This window comes from Oreochromis aureus, linkage group 14 (assembly GCF_013358895.1).
Source record: "Oreochromis aureus strain Israel breed Guangdong linkage group 14, ZZ_aureus, whole genome shotgun sequence".
NCBI classification, from domain to species: Eukaryota; Metazoa; Chordata; class Actinopteri; order Cichliformes; family Cichlidae; genus Oreochromis; species Oreochromis aureus.
In genome coordinates this window covers 11,953,608-11,972,153 of record NC_052955.1, presented here as the reverse complement: position 1 = coordinate 11,972,153, position 18,546 = coordinate 11,953,608, and the positions used below count along the sequence as shown (strand labels likewise).

The 18,546-nt window shown below is 43.0% G+C and overlaps 1 protein-coding gene across 1 annotated transcript; it reads left to right on the top strand.

Moving 5' to 3' along the window:
• Positions 1 to 8,150: 8,150 nt before the first annotated feature.
• On the top strand, positions 8,151 to 9,047 carry LOC116335678 (odorant receptor 131-2-like). Its single transcript, XM_031759438.2, has one exon. It carries the CDS (start codon positions 8,151 to 8,153, stop codon positions 9,045 to 9,047), a length of 897 nt encoding a protein of 298 aa, XP_031615298.1.
• Positions 9,048 to 18,546: the final 9,499 nt, after the last annotated feature.

Below are 18,546 nucleotides of genomic sequence, written 5' to 3'. Positions count from 1 at the left end.
ACTAGCTAAAAAAGTCATTCATGACCCCCCTGTATTCCACTTCGTTTCCCACCAACACCTGACCCACAATGGCGGTGTTGTCTGAGAACTTCTTGAGATGGCAAGTCTCCATGTTATAAGGATAAGAGGGTGAAGAGGAAAGGTGCGAGTACTGTTCCTTGTGAGACCCCCATGCTACAGACTACCACCTCAGACACACAGTCCCTCAGCCTCACATACTGGGGTCAACTGGTAAGTAATCAACAATCGGGGGCGACCGTGGCTCTGGGGATTGGGAAGCTCATCTGTAACCGGAAGGTTGCCGGTTCGATCCCCTTGCTCTCTCTGTCCTGGTGGTTGTGTCCTTGGGCAAGACACTTTACCCTACCGCCTACTGGTGATGGCCAGAGGGGCCGATGGTGCGAAAGGCAGCCTCGCTTCTGTCAGTCTGCCCCAGGGCAGCTGTGGCTACAACTGTAGCTTGCCTCCACCAGTGTGTGAATGTGAGAGTGAATGAATAGTGGAATTGTAAAGCGCTTTGGGTGCCTAGAAAAGCGCTATATAAATGCAATCCATTATTATTATTATTATCCATGAGGGCAGCTGATGGTCCATTCCCGCTCCCTGCAGCTTCCCCCTTAGAACTGAGGGTTGGATTGTGTTGAAGGCACTGGCGAAACAAAAAACCCCCATCATTCTCACAGTGCACCTGGCACTCTCCAGATGAGAGAAGCAGCAGGTAGATGACAGCGTCACGCACTCCGATGTTCGGCTGGTAGGCAAACTACAGTGGGTGTAGGTCTCTCCCAACTAGTGGGCGAAGGTGGTGAAGTATGATCCTCTCCATGGTCTTCATTAGGTGTGAAGTCAGTGCAAAAGGTCTGAAGTGGTTCAGCTCCTTGGGGTGCATTGTCTTTGGGACTGGCACCATGCAGGAGGTCTTCCACAGAATGGGGACTCTCTCCAGACTGAGACTCAGGTTAAAGATGTATGTGATAACCTCACAAAGTTGATCTGCACAGTCCCTCAGAAGTCTGGAGCTGATTTCATCCAGACCCCTGGCCCTCCTGGATTACATCTTCCTCAACTGACTCCGCACCTGGTCAGATGTGATGGAGAGGCTGCAGTATAGGGTGTGGGTGGGTGGCTCCTAGTGACTGGCATGGGGGGAGGAGGCAGTAGAGTGGTTGAAGGAAAAGGGGGGCAGGTGAGGTGCATCTTATGTCCTTGGTGCTATGGGGGGTTGCAGAGATGTGTGAAGAGCTCCAGTGGATGGGAGAGGGAAGGGCTTCTGGATCAAACCTTTTTAAAAACTGGTTCAATATGTGAGTGAAGTTGGCCCCCCCACCTTCTTCAAATCTAACAAAAGTGGTATCAAATGTTTTGTGCTGCAAAAATGTTCGCTATCATTTTAAAAATATTAATAAAATAATGTTTTGATGTGTGCTTAATCATCCAGGCAAGTAAATCCCAAAAGGTTGATTCTGTTCATCTGGACATTTTCAGTGGGAGAAAATTCTCGTCACTCATCCAAATGACTTCTTCAGTCTCAGCTGACAGTAGGTTTCCCCAACCTTATAAACAGTACATGTACAGTGAAGAGAGATGTTACATCTGTCTTCACTTGCATCCCAGTCAAGGAAGCGTCGGAGGTAGTTCGTAAGAGATTACAGGATCACCCTAACCTCAGCAACAGGACCACTCTCAGCACTGATCAATTGTGTTTGCTTTTGAAAATGTGTCTTTATTCCACCTATTTTGCATAAGGGTCAGTACTACAGGCAGAAACATGGGTGTGCCATGGGTTGCCCAGTTTCACCCATTGCGGCCAATTTGTGCATGGAGGAGGTGGAAAACCGGGCTTTGTTATCTGTCACGGCAGGTTAAGCCGATGTGTTTGGAAACAGGACCCAAAAGCAGAGACAGAACTCAACTTAAACCAAAAGAGAGCCTTTATTAGGGCTCTACTACTAAACTGAGAACAGGCTATAACAACTATGAAACTGTGACCAAACTATAAAAGCTATGATGATACTGGCGTAGCACAACAGACGACCTGACAATGAAACACAGAAAACAGAGGACTTAAATACACAGGAGGTAATCAGGAGGTAAACATATGGGGAAACAGCTGACTGAAATTAAACATAATGATGTCACAGGGAAGTGAAGCTAAACACAATCACAAAAATGCACCAGACTCTTTCAGAATGTAAATCATGAAACAGAGAAAAATACAATAATCAACAAAATAAAACAAAAATACACAAAAAAGTGGGTCTCAGACCCAGTACCGTCATGGTTCCTGGGTAGTTATCCTACACAGGAACACCACCAAGTCATGGTTCTGGTATGTGGATGACACCTGGGTGAAAATCAAATCTCAGGACATACCAAAATTTACAGATCACATTAACTCCACATTCTCCTCCTGAAGGCCCGCAACACTGCCTTCAGGTCAGGAGATGCACACGCCTACAGTACAGCTAGGGCTAAGCTAAAGAGGGGTATCAAAAAAGCCAAACACCATTACAAAAAGAAGGTAGAAGAACACTTCTCCAACTCCAACCCCCGACACATGTGGCAAGGACTCCAGACCATTACAGACTACAGGACCACCAAACCCTCCCCTGCATCCTCCTTCCTCAACAAGCTCACCAACTTTTATGCTCATTTTGAGCGAGGGAATCCAACAACTACAACCAAAGCAGACGTGACGCCGGACCACCAACCACTGACTCTCTCCCCCACCGATGTAGGAGCGGTGCTGAGCAGGATTAATGTCCACAAGGCTGCAGGTCCTGATGGCATTCCCGGGCGTGTTCTCAGAGCGTGTTCTGGGGAGCTTGCAGGAGTGCTGACAGACATATTGAACCTGTCCTTGGCCCATGCTGTGGTACCGGCCTGCTTCAAATCCACCTCCATCGTCCCCATACCCAAAAACTCCAACACATCAAGCCTAAACGACTACCGCCCAGTAGCCCTCACCACCATCATTACAAAGTGCTTAGAGCGGCTGGTCCTAGCACACTACAAATCCTGCCCCCCCCCTGACCCCCACCAATTCGCATACCATCAGAAAAAGAGCACAGAGGATGCAGTCTCCAGTCACCTGGACAACAACAACACACACGCCAGAATGCTGTTTATAGACTTCAGTTCAGCGTTCAATACAACCCTCCCCTCACATGATTGTTCTGTAAATAGTTTGAAATGTTTATTTAAAAATGCATTAGCTGCATTAAAAAAAATAGCTACAAAAAACTTTGTTGTTTGCTAAACTGAGTTACTTTTTGGAAGAAGTAACTATATAATTAATTGCCCAGCATTGGTCATTATATACTATATTTTGCAGACAGAGAGTTACAGGACTCTCTCCCAGACCACAGACTCATACTCATAATACAAGTCAGAGCTTTACGGAAAAAAAAAAAGAAAGAAAGAAAGTCGTGTCTTCGAAATTGGAGTTCAAGTTATTTTTACTTCCAATAGTCTTAAAATACTACACAGGTCAATGACTAGATTTTTTTTTTACATTTTCATTGTAAATGGGTTAAAGTAGTTAATTAAAGGTAGTCTAACATAAATGCAACTGCTGTAATTTGATTTGATTTTAATAAACCATGTAACTTGGATGGATTCGATGCTGGCGTGACCAGCAGGTTTAGGGAAGTCATTTATGGGGTCACATTCTGACCCCACACACACCCATGCACACACACACACACACTTACACAACGCACAGGCAAGGTACTCTTTGGTTGTATGTATACGTCATATGTTAATGAACCTATGTATATTCATGTAACCTCAATAAAAGAGCAGTGTTACGAGGGAGCGGACGAGAGCAACTGGTGTCAAGTGGAAGGAACGACACTTGGCTCGGGCCTCCCTTGTATACGAGGGTGTCTTATGCTTTTTGCTGTGTAGCTGAATTGTCTTGAACGTTCCAGCGAATAGGTTTATGCTACAAACCTATCACAGAGAGTCGTGAAAACTGCCCAGCGCATCACCGGAGCACCACTTCCTGCCATACAAAACATCTACCCTTCTTCCTTTTGGGAGGCGCTACAGGAGCCTCCGGACTAAGACCACAAGGTACCGGAACAGCTTCTTCCCTACAGCTGTCAGACTTCTGAACTCCTGACATCTGACCAACATTAAACTCATGGACTGAACATACACATACACACACACACACACAAAGACAAAACAAACAAATGGACAACTGTACCCTCATACACACAACAATTAATCATTATGAATAATAATAATAATAATGATAATAATCATTATGAAGTGCTTGTAATGGTTAGTCATGCATCAAATCGTTTGACCTTTACATTTTCATTAATATCTTTAAAACAGCAGCAGCACAAACGACAATTTCTGGTTGACCTCTGATGACCTCTAGAAATTTTTATTAATCTCTTTAAAATGATAGCAGCACAAACAAAAACTTTTGCAGCACAAACCAGCACAAACGTAGCACAAATGTTTGACATCAATTTTGTTTGATTTGGGTGATGTGGGGGGGCTGGTTGACCTTTTGACCTTTACATTTTCATTGATATCTTTAAGACAGAAGCAGCACAAACGACAATCTTTGCAGCACAAACCAGCACAAACGTAGCACAGTTGACTGACATCAATTTTGTTTGATTCCATCAGTGTGGGGGGGCTGGTTGACCTCTGATAACCTCTAGAAATTTTTATTAATATCTTTAAAATGAAAGCGGCACAAATGAACATTTTTGCAGCACAAACGTAGCACAAACATTTGATACCACTTTTGTTAGATGTGAAGAAGGTGGGGGGGCCAACTTCACTCACATTGGTTCAATCTATTAGCCCAAACCTGACTATCCAGGTCCTCAGGCTCTGGACCCCCTCTGCTCACTGTGCTCCGTCCAGTGATGGTGTTTAGTCCTCTCCACACACCTCTGGTGTTGCTCTGCTGGAGCTGCTCCACCAACTTCCTCCTGTAGCTGTCCTTTCCCCTCCTTATCTCTCTCGTTAGCTCCTTCTGGACTCTCCTCATTTCCTCTCTGTCTCCAGATCTGAAAGCCCTCCTTTTCTGCTCCAGCAGAAAAGTGGGCTGCATATTACCTCCCAGTCTGTAGTTTGGAAGCAGTCTTTCAGTGCCATGCTCACCTCTTCACCTCTGAAGAGGTGGGGGGGTTACCATGTGGTGGGGGGTTATTTACACACCAAAATTATGTATGAGGGAACCAGATCGACCAGGTTATGGTCTGAGCGACCTAGTTGGGAGAGGGGTGATGAGCTATATGGATCCTTGGTATTTGCATACAGTAAGTCGGGTGTTTTGTTTTCTCTGGTAAAACAATCCACATACTGGGTGAAAGTAGGAAGAGTTGAGGACAAGGAAACATGATTAAAATCCCCAAGGATGAAAAGGAAAGCTTGGGGGTGTGATGTCTCCAGCTGGGACACTACTGTGTGAATTGTCTTGCATGCTGCTGCCGCATCTGCCGCTGGCAGAATGTAAACAGTTATTGCGATGACTTGCGAGAATTCCCGCAGCAGGTAATACGGTCGGATGCTAACCGTTAACAGCGCCACAGCTCGTGTACAGCACCACTCCTTAACACTGATGTACCCCAATTTACACCATCTCTCGTTCACATACATCACAATCTTTTACTTACTGTTTTACTTTTTTTTCTGACTAACAGACAACACTGCACTCATACTTTGGAATCCAAATGGGCTAATATTTTGATAAGTATTTGCTCAATGACATTCCTCATTCTGCCTTTAGCTAACTTTCCATTTATCTCAAAAAATCTAGAAAGACTATGTGTGAAACAGCTAACTGCTTATCTGCAGAAGAACAGTGCAAGGGGATGGGGCTCCAGGGAATCCAGGGAAACAGGGTAGGTCAGCCACACACTGTGATCTGCTGGTCACTCACAAATGCACTCACAAACTTACTCACGTTCACTTCCAGGGAAGAAGAGGGACGGGTCCAGGAGGTCTATTCACAAAGAGAAACACAGGTTAGACTGAAGACAACACTGATGGAAGAAAAGAGCTTAGTTAGAGCCAGGACTACACTGACGAGAGTAGTACAACAATCCAGCGATGAGTAGCACCAATTCGTTGCCCCAAGAAGTTGCAGGAACAGGGAGATAATGAGCAGCAGTGGAGTAGATCAGCGGTCCCCAACCCCTGGGCCCGGTCCGTGAGTCATTTAGTACCGGGCTGCGAGAGTTGAGGCTCAGGTGTGAAATGTATGGTTTTCAGAGGTTTAATCAGTTTTTAGCATTATTTTTTATTAATTGTTTTTATCGTTGACTTGGTTTCCCTGGGTCTTTTTTTTTTTACCGTGTATTATGAATAAATCTTTTTTTGGTACTGGTTTCATTTTGTTTTATTTATCCACAACACCTTAAAGGCCAGTCCGTGATAATATTGTCAGATATAAACCGGTCTGTAACGCAAAAAAAGGTTGGGTACCGCTGGAGTCGATGACTCGCACATGTGTTGGGCCAAGGCAGGAACCCATAACAAGTTTAACCCAGGCAGAGAGGGGTGGAAGAGCGAGAGAGAGAGAGAGAGAGAGAGAGATAACAACAAAAACAATAGTCCAGCTGATGACCCCTGGGAAGGCATCCCTGACCATGACAGTACCACATCATCCCAAAAGAGCACAATGCTCTTCCCATATACTGCTGGCTTACTTGTGGCTCCTAGGATATTCAAAAGTAATATGAGAGGCAAAGCCTTAAACTCTCAGGCCCCTCTTCTGCAAAATCAGGACCAGTTTAGATTTGGGAGAGAGACCCCCCCTCTACTTTCAAGGTTAGGCTCAAAAGTCTCCATTTTTATAAAGCTTTTAGTTAGAGCTGGAACTACCACATCATCTTCCCATAATTTAGGTACATACTGTGTATTTAAAGATTTAACCTCTTGGGACCCAAACTCTTTCATGGCATGCATTTTTAATTTCTCTTTGCTATTTGGGCTGATTGGGACCTGCTGAATGTAAAAACAAAGAATTACGTGATTTTTTTTACCTGAGTTTTGTTTTGGAGAAAAATAAGATCCACATATGAGGACATTTGCTTTAAGTTTCGATAGGACAGTGGCAGTATAATGTGCTCGTAAGTGGATATCAGGCAATTGTAGAGCAAAATTTTGTATTTTGGTCTAGACAACCCAAAATGTGATGTCCACATACGTGGATGCCAGGTCCTAGGAGGTTGATGAAAATATAATAAAATAAAGGTTTCAGTTTCATGCACAAAATTTAAGTAAAACCACAGATAAGTCTAGGAAGCTTACTTAATCTTGAGGAGTGAAAGACTTTAATCACATTATTAAAATATGGTAAGGAACATGGAAGCAATATAGTGTGTTGTTGTTCTTTGGAAAGGCCTGTTAATGTTTATTTTGCAAGCCACACTGTTTAGCCGTCTTGTTCCCTATTTTAGTTCACATGCTGGAACTTTCTGTTTTAAACTTCTTACTGCAGATGAGACATTATGATTTCTTTTGTGCATGCTGAAGATTTAATTATCCCCTTTTTTTTTTTTAGGGTAAATTTTTACCTCTTATGAGTGTCGGTGTCCCACATTGATGTATAGTTAATCATTTTGAATATCATGAACCATGACTTTTATTCTAAAGCCACAACGAGGCTGACTTTTGCTTTCTGCTGCTTTACAGTAGACACAAGTCTAGAGTAAAGCTGCAGTAGCAGTAATAGTTGCAGTTGCAAAAGATTACACCTCTGTGGAAAAATATCTCCCAAATGCACAGTGACAAAGAGCTGTTGCTGTCTCTGATTTGATGTTTCACTTTTGCTGTAGTTGGTCTTAAAGATTGTTAATACACAGCCCGTTCTATTGTAGCAGCATACAACACAACAAAGACCATGATTTGTGCACCCAAGCTTTGCAACCGAGGGGATAATTTGGTAAATTGTGTCTCTTGTGTCCTTGATAGCTGATACTTTTCTGTTAATTTTATGGTTCATATGGCTTTACTGTTTTTAGAGTTCACATTTAAGCTTTCTTCCAACAAACACTGCGGCACTTTATTTTAGACTCCTCAGCAAGACAAAGTTCACTTTTAAATATCTAAGACCTTCGAACATTTCCGTAAAACACAGTATGGTGTTCAATTACTCACTCATTGAAGGAAAAATGCCAGGAACTAAACTCAGTGATCGTGTTATTCTAGTCCAGGTTTTTGTGTCAGTTTTTCTTTTCATCAATGTTCTTCAAATCACAACATTTTTCATGAAGCAGTTTTTCTACACAGTCATGCGGTACATCTTATTTGCTATTACATTGCTATCTGATTGTCTGTTTTTAATAATCACGAATACCACACTTCTTTTAGGCCATTTTACAATCACCATACAAATGTGGTTGTGTGTAATTATATTTATTGTTTTGTCTTTGTATACATTCATCACACCAGTTACTCTAACAGCAATGACCCTGGAACGCTACGTGGCCATTTGCATGCCAATGCGCCACGCAGAGCTGTGCTCTACACAGAGAGCACTGCAATTCATCTTGATCATTCACAGTCTCAGCTCTGTGCCCTGCATTGTTGTTCTTTTCATGTTCTTTGCATCAGCAAACCCCAGCTTCTATTTCCAAGGAAGAGTATGTTCTGCTGAGATGTTAATTATCTACAGATGGCAGGCTCATGTTAGGTCAGCTGTAAGTCAGTTTTACTTCTTGATTATGAGCACTACTATTGTTTTCTCCTATGTTCAAATAATGAGAGTGGCCAAAGCTGCATCAGGAGAGAATAAGAAGTCAACGCATAAAGGCCTCAGAACAGTGGTTCTTCATGGTTTCCAGCTGTTTCTTTGTCTCATTCAGATGTGGTGCCCGATCATAGAAGATGCTGTCTTTCAAATTGACCTAAATGTATTCTCTACTGTTAGGTATTTTAATTATATAACATTTATTCTTGCTCCAAGATGTCTGAGCCCTCTGATCTATGGCCTCAGGGATGAAAAGTTTTTTTATGCACTAAAATACTCAACTCTCAATGGCTTGTTTAAAGTGCAAATATCATTTTAAATTATCAATTTAAGATAATTACATTTGAGATTGTTATGTTGCTAATGCTGCAAAAAAACAAAACATCACCAATAGCATATATCACACATGGGTTTATTGTCTGTTGCACAATTTGTTTAAATGTTTTTTTTTATTATTTAGTCATTAACTACTCTACATTATCTGGCAGCACAGAAATGTGCTAATCAATAAATGTATGTAATTGATTTTGTACTGATGAGCAAAGTCTTCCCTGTATATTTGCCAACAATAAATTATATATACTATGGATGTGTTTCTGTCAGTGATTCCAGGAGCACTCTGTGACACTGAACATTTTAATCAAGAGTAATCACTATCCGTGATAAAGTGCATGCACATTCTCTACTTAAAATTAAAATGTGAAATTGAGTTTAAACACAATTTTAATTTGATCATAATTAAAAGTGTAAACCCATCTAGTTATTTTAACTTCAAATTCTAATGTTTTCCCTACACTGTGGTTCAAACTAACACTAGATGTGATGTTGATAAGGTAATTTAGTCTGACCTACAAGAAGCACGATCTCTAGCCCAAAAATAAATGTTTTCATTCGTGTGTATTGCTTTTTAAAAAAAAGTTTTTCTTGCTAGTGTCGTGAATACACATACGTCTGTGTTTGTATATGGTGCATACTATGATATATACCATACACATTGCGATACCTGTGTGTCCACCATGTCCAGCAGTGTCCAGAAGACTCGAGGCAGTCCTCGTTTATTTATAAAGTGTTTCCAAGGAGCCAAATATTTTTGGAATCTTTTGAGGTGGTCTTGAGTAATTGTTCTCCAGGTTCTATGAATGTTTTTCAACGTTTACAAATAACTTTAAAAAAATCAATTTTAAAAAGTTAACTTTGTCCCTATTTCTTTAATTAAATCTATATAAAAATTCCAGGTATGACACAGCTTGACAGGCTGCAAAGGAGACCGGCTTAGACGTATGTAGGCATATGCAGCAGACACTTGGAATTTCCAGAGATGAATAGTTTATTTAAAGTGTTCTCCATGATATACGAAACTTAAACCAAATAGATCGGCGGGCTGTTAGAGACAGGCTTGAGCTGAGAGACATGAAATGTGGGGTGAACCTTCATGGAGGAGGGTAACTTAGCTGAATGATAACTGGGTTTATGATGCACTGGATAGTGAATATACCCAGAAAGTTGGGAGCCAGCTTCTTAGACATGCACAAGGAAGGTGGAATATTCCTAGAGATAACTGTTGGCCCACAGTGTACTGAAGAGCAGGTGCCCTCTTCCAATCAGCAGAATGGCAATTCTGTGTTGCAATCTGAAGTAGTGCCGCCCTGTCTAAATGTTCTTGCACTGAAGGGACTGCATTCTCTGCCTCCTGAGAAGGAAACAGTGGTGACCGGTTTATCTCAAAAGGAGATAAACCAGTAGCTGTTGAGCTGAGAGAGTTATAAGGATATTTGATCCAAGTTAGATGGGAGCTCGAGAAAGCTAGCTTAGTTGCGGCTACATAGCGAAGGGTAGCTTCTAGCTGTAGGTTTGCCCTTTCAGTTTGTCCATTGGATTGCGGGTGATAGCCAGAAGAAAGACTCACCCCTGTCCCCAGAGCCATTCAAAAAGCCTTCCATACGTGTGAAATAAACTGAAGGCCTCTGTCAGATACACTGTCCTGGGGAATTGCATGTGATCTGAAAACATGATCTAGGAGCATGTTGCCAGTTTCTAGGGCAAAAGGAGCTTAGACAGAGGGACAAGGTGGGCTGCCTTGGAGAATCTATCGAAAATGGTTCAAATAACTGAGTGACTTGAGGAGGCAAATGGAAACCACAGCTATGTGTGACCAGGGACGGTCAGGGGATGTAAAAACCCAGGAGGTGCCAGGTGGCGGCTCTTGTTGCACGCACAAGTTTCCCAAACGAGAACATATTTGTAGGCATCATTCTCTAAAGAGGGCCACCAAAGGAGCGTCTCAATAGAGAAACTGTTCTGCGAATGCTGGGATGGCGTGCAAAGCGAGTGGTGTAGAGCCAGTGCAAGACGCAAGGGCGCATAGAAGACCGGACATACAACCTTTTCTTTGAGTCTGTTGTGGCCAGTGCTATCCTCTATTCTGTTGCATGCTGGGGCAGCAGGTTGAGGGTCGCAGATGCCAACAGACTAAATAAACTATTCCACAAGGCCAGTAATGTGGTGGGGATGGAGCTGGACTCCATTAGGGTGGTGTCTGAGAGGCGGATGTTGTCCAGGATAAAGACAAAGATGGATAATACCTCCCACCTACTCCATGACAAGCTGGTAGTCACAGGAGCACGTTCAATGAGAGCCTGAGATTATCAAAAAGCACCACTGAACGACACATTCCTGCCCGTGGCCATCTCCCTGTACGACTCCTCCATCTAATACACTGTAAACACTGCAAAAGTTACACCCTTTCTACACACGCTCTTTTCTACTCTGTAATATTCTTGTCAATATTCTTGATATTTATTTATAATCACCTCTCTTAATCCTGACATTTATAATTGAGTGATTTGTATGTATTAGTGCTATTTCTTAAATTTGTAAAATCTGTAACATATTGTATTGTTTCAATAGTTTAGTCTGTTACTGTTACAGTCTTTGAGCAACTGTAACCCACATAATTTCCTTAGGGATTAATAAAGTATTCTGATTCTGAACCGGGCAGGTAGGCTAGCACTGGGTCAGGCTAATTCTGCTGGGCGTGGCACACCAGGGTCTCAGTTTCCCACGTAACGGTCCCCACACTGCAGGATGTGGGTAAAATTGCTTCGGCTTCCGTAGACACAGATTCTGGAGAGAACTAGCAGGACAACGCGTCAGGTTTAGTGTTGCAGGAACCCGGTCAGTAGGAAGTAGTTAAACCGGTTCAAGAATAATTACCACCTGGTGTCAGATATGCGGATGCAGAACCCACACGCAGGACTCTTTGAAGGAAGACTGTCACTCACTTCACTGTAAATAAATGCACTAAGTGCAGAATATTTTCTTCTGGTGACAGTGCACCAGTCTCTGTTTCCTCTGTTCCCAAAACCCTTGCGTCATCTCGATCCAGCTGTTTCCGAGATCGGTTTCTCAGATGACGATCCAGTGCTGACGTGTGCTCAGCCACTCTGCTAAGACTGGCCTGGAGATTAGGCTGATCAGCTGCAGGTGTGCAATTGAATTCTGGTGTGTATATGGTTGTAGTAACTCCGAGAGGGTAGGGGGCCAGGCCATTAAGAGATTTAAAAACAAATAAGATAATTTTAAAAACAATCCTAAAGTGTACAGGTAGCCAGTGGAGTAAAATTAAAATTGGGATAATGTGCTCAGACTTTTTTGTTCCAGTTAAAAGACAGACGTGCTGCAGCATTTTGCACAACCTGCAGGCTCCTAATGGACGCATCACTAACCCCACTAATAAAGTGCATTACAATAATCCAGCCTAGAAGTAACAAAGGCATGGATTACTGTCTCAAAAAGCTGTTTCAATAAGATGGGCTTTATTTTTGGCTAATTGCCTCAAAATGAAAAAGCTAGATCTTACAACAGCGCTGACCTGGCTTTTCAAGTTTAAGATTTTCCTCCATTTTAACTCCCAGATTAGTGATGACTGGTTTAACATACTGTGCCAGCGAACCAAGATCTATAATAGTGGCCTCGAAGCGCCCACCAAAAACCATCACTTCTGTTTTCTGCTCATTAAAATGTAAAAAGTTCAAAGCCATCCAGGCCCTTATTTCATCAAGGCATCTGAGCAGAGGGTCTACTGAGAAGCCATTTATCTTTTTAAGTGGGAAATAAATCTGGGAGTCATCGGCATAACAGTGGAAAGAAATCCCATGTTTCCTGAAAATAGACCCAAGGGGTAGGAGATATAGGGAGATATAGGGAGTGACAGGAGAATGGCGGCTAAGCTGTCATCCCTGTTGGACAACATCTCCCACCCCATGCATGAGACTGTGACAGCACTGAGCAGCTCCTTCAGTGGGAGACTGCGGCACCCACGGTGCGGGACGGAGAGATTTCGCAGGTCTTTCCTCCCCACTGCTGTCAGACTCCACAACAAAGACTTTAACTGATCAAACACACACTGCACAACACTAAGTGCAATAATCTTCCTGGCATCGTTGTATTTTTACTCAGTTGTATATATAGCATTTGTATTCTATTTTTATCTTATTGTATATTTTTATTCTATTTTATTCTACTGTATATAGTATTTTATTTTATTCTATTCTGTACAGTTGTGTACTGTATTTATTCTTATTTTATTTTATTCTAATTTTTGCTTCATAACTTTTGCACTGTCCACTTCCTGCTGTGACAAAACAAATTTCCCACATGTGGGACTAATAAAGGTTATCTTATCTTATCTTATCTTATCTTAAAAGAAGCGGGCCTAAAACTGAACCCTGTGGGACCCCACATTGAAGAGAAGCAACAGAGGATACAAACTCCCCGAGTTTCACAGAGAAAGTTCGCTCTGCCAAATAGGATCTGAACCACTGCAGTGCGGTACTCCTGACACCCACCAACTGCTCTAAACAGGAAATTAAAATATTATGATCCACTGTATCAAAAGCAGCAGTTAAATCTAACAGCACGATAATAATAATTAAAAACTCTTAAAAGGGCAGATTCGGTACTATGTAAAGCTTTAAGAAACGGGAAACATGAGGACACATCACTATGGCAGGGCACCCGGTGAGGACAGCGTACCATGACAGTAACCCCCCCAGGTCCAGAGGAGAGTGGCTCGAGTGGCCCTCCACATACGCCGACAATGATGGACATGGAGCTGGACGGAGGGGACCTCGTGCTCCCTCTCGGAGATGGAAAGGAGCCGGGTCTGATAGCCCAGGGATGCCTCAAAAGGCGACAGGCCCGTGGCGGAGGATGTCATTGTGTTATGAGCGTATTCCACCCAGGCCAGCTGGGAGCTCCACTGGGACTGATTTGAGGACACCACACAGCGGAGCATCGCTTCCAGCTCCTGACTGGTCCACTCCGTCTACCCATTAGTCTGAGGGAGAAATCCAGAAGAGAGGCTTACTCCCAGAGACTTGCTCTCAGCAACGAACAGAACTCCTTCCACACCCGCGATGTAAACTGTGGACCCTGGTCAGACACCACGTCCTGAGGAATGCTGTGCAGGCGGAACACATGGTCGGTCAGCAGCTTAGCAGTCCCTAAAGCGGTCGGCAGCTTGGGCAGGGCAACGAAATGGGCAGCTTTAGAGAAGCGGTCAACAATAGTGAGAATGACTGTGTTACCTGAAGAAGGGGGCAGTCCAGTAATGAAATTTAGTGCGATGTGTGACCAGGGCCTTTAGGGAACTGGTAGAGGCCTGAGGAGTCCGGCAGGCGGGGAGGTGGACGCCTTATTCTGGGCACAGGTGGGACAGGCAGCCACAAACCCCTGAATTTCTCGAGCCACAACAAACTTTGCATGAAGGTGCAGATGCAGTTCTTACCGGGGTGGCAGGAGAACTTAGTAGAATGGGCCCACTGGATCACTTGGGCGCACACTGCCATGGGCACATACAGGCAGTGAGGTGGACCTGTACCAGGATCAGGTTCCCCTCTCTGAGCATCTCTGATAAGCCTCTCTAGCTCCCATGAGAGTGACCCAACGATGCAAGCAGCAGGTAAGATGGTCTCGGCCCTCTCAGTGGTAACCCCCGTTTCATGTTTCGGGAGCCTGGACAATAACTGATAGTCATATTGAAGCAGCTTACAAGGATGCAGCTTACCCCCTGAGCGCTGGGACAGCACCGCTCCAACTCCCGAATCTGATGCATCCACTTCCATGATGAACGGCTTGGAAAGGTCAGGCTGCACTAGGATGGGGGCGGACGCAAACTGCGTCGCCTGAAACACAGCAGGTGCATTTGTGAGGCCGAACGGCATAAACAAATACTCAAAATGGCCGAGGTGAGTATTGAATCCTTGTCTGATTTGGACCAGATGGTAAGCATTTCTGAAGTTCAGTTTCGAGAAAATCGTGCCCCCTGCAACAGCTCAAAAGCAGATGGTAATCTTGTTCAACCCACAATAGTCTATGCACAGCATTAGGGATTTATACTTTTTCTCGACAAAAAAAAAAAAGCCGGCTGCTAACGGGGCAGATTATCCCTGCCGCCAGAGAGTCTGTGATATAGCGCTCCAGGGATTCCCATTCCGGTTTAGACAGGCTGTATAACCGACTAGTTGGAAGTGGAGCCCCCGGAAGCAATTCGATTTTGCAATCATACAGCTTGTGAGGCGGAAGTGAAAGGGGTGAGTCCTTCCTGAATACCTCAGCGAGGTCATGATAAACTGAGGGCACAGAGGAGAGATCAGGGACGCAGCCCGCCTCAGAAAGTGGTGAGGGAGACGCAGTGGGGGTAGCAGAGCCAAACAGTTTTCGTGGCACCAGCGACTCCAGCCAACAACACACCCCTTGGGCCAGTCAATCTGGGGATTGTGTAAGCTCAGCCATGGGAAACCAAGAACAGTGGGGGTCCCCGGGTCATCAAATAGGAAGAAGCTAATTCTTTCAACATAATTTCCAGACAGAGAGAGCTGAATGGGTTGGGTGCGGTGAGCGATGGGGATAAGCCTAGTGCCATTCAACGCGGAAACCTGAAGTGGCTCCACTAGCGGTGTTAAAGGAATCTTTAATTCCTTAGCTAGTGAAAAACTCTGTTCCGCGCCGGAATCAATGAGAGCCAAACACTGATGAGTATGGGTACAGAGAAGGATCTTAGCCGGGCACTTGAGTCCAAGTAGGGCAGCATCTTTAACAGTGCCTGCCAGCATCCCCACGCTTACTGATGGGCACGCCCTTTTGGCCGCACCGGGCATGCATCAGCAAAATGTCCCCTTTTACCACAGAAAAGCACTCACCGACTTGCAGCACTCTCCTCTGATCCGCGGGCGAGAACCAAGCTCGTCCGAGCTGCATCAGCTCCTCCTCCTCGGCCGCCGCCCCCTCTCCAGAACATGGCGTCTCTGAGCCTCCGTCCTCCACGGAACACCTGAATGTTGCCACACTGTCACCATACTGTTGCATATGATCATCCATTTTAATGCACATAGAAATCAAAGCATTGAAAAGCGCCAAATCTGCAACTACAAATCTAGAGATCTTTGTAGTTGCTTGCAGGTGGAGGGAGTTGCCAGTCAACTATGGCTTTGATTTTACAGGGGGATGTTTGTTATTTCAACATATTATTCTATATCAGTTTGACGATAGATGACTGAAGTTGTTGTTATAACATAGAATTACAAGTTAAAACGTCCCAATTACACCAAAAAAAAGCTAACTTGAAAACTCATGTCCAGCTAAATCAGCAACTTATGTGAACTTGACAATGTGGGTAAGTTGAGCACAGCAGGATTCAAAACTGCCTCACGTGACTGCTACCGAGGTGCATCATGGGGGAATTGGCGGTTAACCCACATGCTCACTTTACTTGGACGTTTTCTAATCGCCTTCTTTGGAATATGCTTTCAAGGTGAGTAACATTGGTTATAACTATAAGGAAAGAGAGCTACAAAAGTTGGAACATGTTTTGAATTTATGGCATGATGTGTGTTTTTCTTTACCGAAATGTTTGCTTTAGCTAATGTAACTTTAGCCGACAAGGTCCAGCTTGTGTGTCATGACCAAACTTGACCTAATAAACTGACATATGGCCTTTTTATGGGTTTAATGTGGCACTGACCAAATCACAAGTATTGTGCCGCTAGCTTTAAGGTTGTGCACTCAACCACTGTTGCGATATTAGCAAGCTAACTCAGCTAATTAATAAAGCTTATTTCATATTGTCTCTGTACTTGTAAATTTCTTTCAAGTTCACAGGCTGTTGTATTTTGGTGGAAGTTCATTTTGGCAATATTTCCAATAACTGACTGGGTTCAAAAAGAACTTTTGGCAGGACTCGATGCTTGTTGTCATCTGTTTACCCCTATGTAATCACTTGTTGTTATTAACTGCTGCATGCTGTTGCAAGAGTGCACTGAGGACTGAGACAAAATATGGTCTACAAACCAGCATTATATTAGTTTTTATCAGATAGTCCTCCAGTGTGTTTAGTTTTGCTTTAATTCTATTGTGCAGTTATTTGTTACCCTGAAATGCTTTATGCTTAACAACAGCTCACTATTTTGACTTATTTTTGAACTCTTGTGATCAGTATGACTAGTTTGTGTGAGTTTCCATACTAAAAGAGCTGTAGTGATAAAATAATTGGCATCAGAGACACTGATTTTTGGCATGGTGTACTGCAGAAGTTTTTTTTTTTAAATTTACCTTTTAATTAAACTGCATTCTCTGTATTGTAACAAAACTAACATTGTTTATATGTCAGAAAATTAGCAAACATGAATAAATGGCGAAAACAATATAATTATAACATATATTTTTATTTTACTTATTTTAGGTCTGTGAAGCCAAACTTGATGCTGGGGATTTATTTTTGTCAGTGGAGTCAAATGGTAAGTTACAATTTGTGCATTTTGTCATACTGGAAACACCACAGATTATATTGTAATTTAATAGCTCTGTAGAACAAATGATATAAAGATTGTAGTGTCAGATTACTTCTTAAGAAGTAATATGGCACTATTGATGATCACATGCAGGTGGCATAAACTAAATATTCAGACCTGTTACCAACAAGTGATTCATTAACAAAAGCAATGGAGCAGACTGTTTAGGTTCTTGTGGTTGTAATAACATCCATAACTGCAAGTTTGTCATTAATTTATTTTCACAGGTCTAGATGATCACATCTGTCTTTGTCATTTAAATGAGGTGGACTTGCAAACTTTGCACTCTTTTGGGTAAATTGCTGTCCACTACATATACACAGAATGTGCACAGTATTTCAGATCTAAAAGGAGTATGTAATGGACTTGCTGGCTTTAATGTAAAAGCCTGTTGTGTAACTTTAATGAGGCAGTTGGACTAAAACAGTATTGCTCATCAAGGTAAACATCTGAGGAATAAGGAAATTGTTACTTGTCCTTTTACTCAGTGTTCTTTAATCGCATCGCTTACTAAAGTTTTACATCACATAAGTCATTTTCACAATCATTCTACTTTAAAAGATTTCGAGACAGAGCTTATTGTTCTCTGAACTTCCTTGTTTGCTGAACAGCAGGTAAAGTGCATCTTTTGTTTGTTTGCTTTTGTGTGTTTGTGTTTTCTCTAATGGGCCTCAGATGACTGTTTGCTTAAATTTGGGTCTCAAAGAATCTTTTTTTATTCTGCCTGTACTCTCCACCCCTCTTCTTCTATTGCTCAGGTTGAAGCAGAATTTGCCTGTCTTACATCTGTTGACCTGAAAGGGTTCCTTTTGCTGTGCTTGACCATTATGGAGAGGTTCGTGGAGCTGTACAAAATCAAGAGCGGCATAGGAGGGCTAACTAGGCTCATAAAATGCTTCGAGATGATGTAAGTGTTCAACTGCGAAATCTAATCCTTTGTTTAAGTTTTAGGTTATCCAGTTCAACTGA